The sequence below is a fragment of the Pundamilia nyererei genome, unplaced genomic scaffold (assembly GCF_000239375.1).
Source record: "Pundamilia nyererei isolate P.nyererei 1_Seehausen unplaced genomic scaffold, PunNye1.0 scaffold00001, whole genome shotgun sequence".
Classification (NCBI taxonomy): Eukaryota; Metazoa; Chordata; class Actinopteri; order Cichliformes; family Cichlidae; genus Pundamilia; species Pundamilia nyererei.
In genome coordinates, this window is record NW_005187402.1 from 2,296,951 (window position 1) to 2,302,686 (window position 5,736).

The 5,736-nt window shown below is 46.1% G+C and overlaps 1 protein-coding gene across 2 annotated transcripts in view; it reads right to left on the reverse strand.

Annotated features, from left to right (window-relative positions):
* polr1a (RNA polymerase I subunit A) overlaps positions 1–5,736 on the reverse strand; it is a 36,701-nt gene that overhangs the window by 27,094 nt on the left and 3,871 nt on the right. For both annotated transcript variants that reach the window (XM_013908293.1, XM_005719411.2), the window contains exons 10-20: positions 5,535–5,652; positions 5,263–5,404; positions 4,999–5,160; positions 4,794–4,916; positions 4,475–4,702; positions 4,279–4,386; positions 4,057–4,203; positions 2,521–2,712; positions 2,186–2,335; positions 1,869–2,052; positions 998–1,080 (exon numbers count right to left, since the gene is read on the reverse strand). In XM_013908293.1, the coding sequence (XP_013763747.1) occupies positions 998–1,080; positions 1,869–2,052; positions 2,186–2,335; positions 2,521–2,712; positions 4,057–4,203; positions 4,279–4,386; positions 4,475–4,702; positions 4,794–4,916; positions 4,999–5,160; positions 5,263–5,404; positions 5,535–5,652 (1,637 nt within the window). The remainder of the gene's footprint in view (positions 1–997; positions 1,081–1,868; positions 2,053–2,185; positions 2,336–2,520; positions 2,713–4,056; positions 4,204–4,278; positions 4,387–4,474; positions 4,703–4,793; positions 4,917–4,998; positions 5,161–5,262; positions 5,405–5,534; positions 5,653–5,736) is intronic.

A 5,736-nucleotide genomic window follows, 5' to 3' on the forward strand; every position in this document is an offset into this window, starting at 1 on the left:
GACGTTCACTAGTAGAACTGACACACAAAACAAAACAACGACTACACCACACACTAACTACACAAGACAACACACTAACTTGAGACTCCAAACACGATAAACGTCACTTATCTCTCATGTATCAAAACTGTCTCTCTCTCTTTCGCTCACTCCTAAAGCTTCCCTCTCTTCCCAAATAACCAGATGCCACATGTTGCCATAACATTTTTTTGATTGGTCGACATGGTACATTTTTCCACCAACAGGGAAGGAGTGTTTTTTTTCTTTTTTCACCAATGACTGTTGTTTTTCACTCACAAGCAAAGCGTGTTTGCTAGCGCTCTCCTTAGTAAACTCAGTTTTTATGGAACCCTGCAGATAACACAGATTCATTTATTAAGAGCACGTTTCTATAGTGGTTAACAGCTAAACACAGCTTCCTTTTTCCCCATTAATTAGCCACATCCGCTATAGCTGACAGTGGCACACTGCACACTACAGACCATTCCACACCCTCTCATCTCATCTTTGTGGCTCTCACATCTCACCACAGCCACGAACTGCTTTCATCTCATTCTTGTCATTCCCACATTCAGCCTACGAGCACAGTGTTTCACTGATGTTTGCATTCGCACGTCCTCAGTACGAACGAGTCTTATAACACGTGTTTTCCCAGTGATTTATAAACCCAGCTGCCTGCTGAAACGTCAGCGTTGTAGAAGCGTTATTGTGGACACAGCAGAACTGGAAACAGCCTTACACACTTAATGACTGTGTACAGGTAAGCGTAATATAATTACTGTGTGTAGTACATATTTATCCCCACAGGCCATTTTCCAGCACCATGGGGCCCATGAACTACACCTTTACTGTGGCAGCCATTTTGGCCAGTGGCGTCCAGGAAGGAGGAAGCACTGAATTTGACAAAGCTGCAGTTTAGTCTCTCTGTGGTGTCAAATGTAGAGCGTGCGTTCATGCTTGCAGGCTGTTCAGTGAAGACCACATTAGCTTTACTCACTTTGGTTCCAATCTTCAGCGACTCCTTAATAATTTTCTTCCTCCGCTTGTTGGCGCCTGGTTTTACCAGGATGTCCTCCACACCTGGGCACAGGTCAAAGGAAAAAGTTAGTGTTTCTGTTCCTTGTACACAACTGACAAACAGGTGAATCATCAGCATTTAGCAATCATTTCCCAAGTGCTGGTAAACAGAGCAAGGAATTTTTAATATATCCCTTTATGCTGGATGGTTACATTATTTTTCCCCCTAAAACCAAAAACTACCAGGATGAAAATGATGATGTAGTTGTGCATCCTTTATGCTGGCTAACAGCCTGCAGTCGTCTCATGCACGTCTCTGGAGCAACCCCAGCCTGTCCTTCTCTGGCAAACCTCTCCAGATCCTCCAGATTTAACTGCCTTCTAGCGAGGACCCTGGTCTTTGGTTCACCCGACAGATTTTAAAGTCAGGACGTTGTGCAGGCCAGTCAGCAACGCTCACTTTGAACTTCTGGAGGTTGTTCTTCACCAGGACGTGTGTTTAGGTCGTTGTCATGTGGGACGACACACTGCTTAAAGTTGTGTTTCAAAATCTTCACACATCCTTCATGGTTTCTTCCACCTTGATGAGATTCCCAGTTCCAGACACACTGAAGCGTCCCCACAGCATAATAGTCCCACCACCGTGCTTCCCTGTGGTCTCTCTCTTCCTGCGTTCTCCAAACATCAGCAGCGTTTCTTAGTTTAGTCTCATCTGACCAAAGGACAGCTCGAGTGTGCAGAATCTTTCTCCAGGTTGCTCTCAGTGTACCTGATACATTTGTGTGATTGCAGTAATACTAACAGGGTTCAGGGGAGGAACGAAGAACACTGGTCAGTATCCGGGTTCTTACCCAGAGTGAAGCCTCTGTAGAGCTGCAGGTATGCAGTGAAGAGTCGAGCCAGACAGCTGAGCAGTTTGCCGCTGGTTTCCCCTCCATACAGCTCATAGCAGCAGTGCACCAAACCGTAAGCCGAGGAGCCATAATGAGCTTTGTCCAGAACCCCAACTAACAGCTCCCCCTGACGAATCACCACCTGAACACAAAGACGTTCGAAAGAAGAGGAGAAGCAAGCGTCAACGCCACAAACCAAATCAGAAATACAAGATCCCTGGTCTCCTTTAGTAACTGAGTAATTCGAGTACTTTTGGCTCGAAGAGTGTACATACCTGAGAGTCACACATGCTCTCGGGTTGGTACCCTGGAGTGGCTCGTGGTGGGACCTGGATCCACGCCTTACTAGGAATCTTTGATTTGCCAGCCAGGTTGAGAGGCACAGCTTTCTCTGGGATCACATTCAGCAGGAGGGTCGACACCACCTATGAGGAGCACCGAAATCATCACACAAGAGATGTTGAAGCCATGAATTCCTTATTTTTACTATTAGAGTTCAAGACGATGGATAATTAACACGCTGACCTTTGACTAAACTCTTTTGTTCAGCTTCCAGCATCACGCTGAAAAGCTTCTATTAAAACCAAAACTCAAATGTACGTTCGCTCACCTGTTTTCCCGTCCATAGCTGCTGTGGTTTGAGTATCGCTGGAGGAAGTAACTTCACCCTGCCCGGTTTGTCAGTCAGCCCTCTGTACACCAGCTCAGTGTACTGGTCTTTGGTGAAGAAGCAGCCTCGTATTGTCATCCTTGTTCCTGACACCATGTGGTCCTGGATCAGGCCTGCTAAAGGTTTACCATCCTGAGGAGAGAAGAATGAGAAGGTACAACCTGCAGTTCATGAGAGGAAGGAGGCCCTTACTCCAGATTCACAGTGGAGTACTTCGATGCACGCGATGGAGCGTTGTCCTGCATAAAAACCAGAATCAGGTTTGGGAGTTGAGTTTTAGTCTTTAACCCCAAAAGGTCCAACGAGCTCATCTTTAGTAACGCCAGTCCAGACCAGAACCCCGCCTGCACCTCGCCGGTTAATTTGTCTTTTTAACGCCAACACAATTCTTGTGATCGTGTTGACTAGGGTTGGGTTTCTGTGATCACACACCAATATCTTATTTCAACAATGCTGCATCCCTCTGAAAGACTTTTTTTTTGCCTTTTTAAAGTCTATTAAGTTTATTGTTTTGGCCCAAAAGAAGCTGCCTAATAATTATGCACACCTAAATAAAGACTTTTGATCTCTTAAGGCCACAACTTCCCTTACTCCACAAATACAGGTCACCTGATGTACTTAGATCCAAAAGTCATTCAAGGTTACGCAACTTGATCGTTAAAAATTAAATCAGTCCGTCTTTGAGTAAAAGTGAAGGTTATTGCTAAGCTCATGGATATGGAAGCCTGTTTCTGCCACTAAAAATAACAAAACAAAACAAATTCATCTTTCTCAAAAAAGTAAATAAATTTTGACTTATTAACTCAAAATTTTGAGAAAAGTAACTCGAAATTTCGAGTTAGCGCTGCCAATCAGTAACCTACGTCAATGACGTCATTTCCTTGTTACCCAGAAGCTGAAGCCCTCGGCTACAAATGCTATGCTAAGCTAGCAGTACTGCAGCCAGTCATGAATGCACACATTTCTGAGTATTTTCAGCGTGGCTTCACAAATGATGAAATTCTTGTGTTATTAGCTGAATCACATGGCGTTAATATCAGCAAATGTACTCTCAAAAGCGCCGATTTGTTGCGATCCGGTTTTGAGTGCACGTTAGTCTGCGCCATATCCTTCCGGGTAACAAGAAAATGACCTCATTCAGGTAGATCACTGATGGGCAGAGCTAACGCCAAGTTTCAAGAAAACAACTCAAAATTTTGAGAAAATAAGTCAAAATTTCAAGTTATGGATACTTTTTTAAAATTTTTGTGGCAGAAACGGGCTTCCATACATGAGTCATTAAAACCAGAGGCTCTATTTCCATAAGCAGGAGTCTCCCCCTGCTGGTCATTAGAAATAATAGAAGTTTAGAGGGTTTTTATTCGTGGTCGTCTTACATGTATAATCCAGTCTGTTTATAACGTTTTGCAGCTATAATCCCTGAGACTGTCGGGCTGCAGTGTTAATCCTGTGTACTCTCTGCATACACACACATACCTTGGGGACGAGGTACTGCTGGTCAGTGCTGACTAATGTGTAGGCCTCGGCTCGGCCCAGCTCACTTTGAGGGAAGTGAGCGTTCATTTCATCCCCATCAAAGTCAGCATTGTAAGCTTTACAGTTGGCATAATGGAGCCTCAGCACCTGGAAGATCGAGTTGAGATCAAGTACAGATCAAAGTAATCCACAAAGCACAGCGGCTGAGGAGCTCGGAGCTACCTTCTCTCCTGGTAAGATGCGTGCACAGTGGGCTTGGATGGAGGGTCTGTGCAGAGTCGGCTGTCTGTTGAGCAACAAAACATCTCCGTTCTTTATGTGTCGATTCACCTGAGCAGACGAAACGCAGCAAGTGAGCGCTCACGCAGGGCGTTAAATCTGTGACTGACTGCTGTTTCAATCCACGCAGCTGACTTACGATCTTCATGGGCATCTTGCGTGGACCTGGAGAGGGTGTCAGCAGCTCCTTGGCCACCGCCTCCCTCTGTGCGAGGCAGGTAGGGGAGAGGATGGTTTTCCTGCCGTCCTCGTTTATCACCATGGAGGCACCGGGGTGGACGTTGGGCCCGTTGAGAACGGCCTGCCGGAGCTCCTTCACATTCCAGGGAGTGACTGGCTGAGGGTAGGTCAGCTTGGTGGCGAAAACCTGCACGGATACACAAAACAGCCAGAAAACTTTGAGCTCCAGTCCTGATACCATTTTGATCTCATCTTCTTTAACAAAGGTAGGGATGTACCATAGGTATTCCTATCTCGTTGGTGCCTATGTACATGTCTGGGCAGATGACAGATCTTGCGGCGTAGTCCACACGTTTGCCCATCATGTGTTTCCGAAATAATCCGTCTTTCTTCTCAAGGATCTGTAACGTAATGTGAGAAACTGTAAGGTTTACTTGCCTAAACCCTGGTCAGCTGTGCTCGTGCTGGTGTGCAGCGAGGTACCTGTCTGATCCCAGGGTATTTCTCTGTCATCAGTTTGTCCATGTCGCTGTCAAAGACGATGTTGACGTGGCTCTGCAGGCGGACCCACACGTTGTACAGTTTATCTGTTAGAGTCGCTCCCAGGATCCCGGACAGAAACGACTGGTCCGTCTGCTCGACAGCCTGAAAAGAACCACATCCACTCTGCCATCACAATCTGGATGGAAGAAACGCTTCAGCTGCTCAGCTTCTTACACTCTTCATGTTTCATCGTCTCCGACTCACCTCTGTCTCCGGGACAATTTTCTCGCCAGCTATGAGGGCCAGGAGTTTTCTTATGATGTCACAGTCCTTCATGACAGCCTGCATGTTCACTGTCTGACCGTTAGTAAACATCTGGTCACCCAGGCGATTGATTGGACGATACCTGACGGGGGAGATGAGGAGTGTAGTGTTTGAATAAAAATAAGCTGCTCGTACAGCAGTAACAGATTACAGGTCGGAGTGGTAGGTGTTTCAGTGTAAAACAAACAGGTGCTACTGGTGTAATGTTGTACCTGCATGGCGGGACCACAAGCAGCTCCAGGAAGAAGAGGTCAGGGTAGAAACTGCTTCCCCCTTCTTTGGACCACATGCACTCCTCCAGCCCAGAGAACAGACACTTGAGGAAGAAACCTGAAGAAATAACACAAGTAGTGCTTTGAATTCTGCTCACACACACACACACACACACACACACACACACACACACACACACAC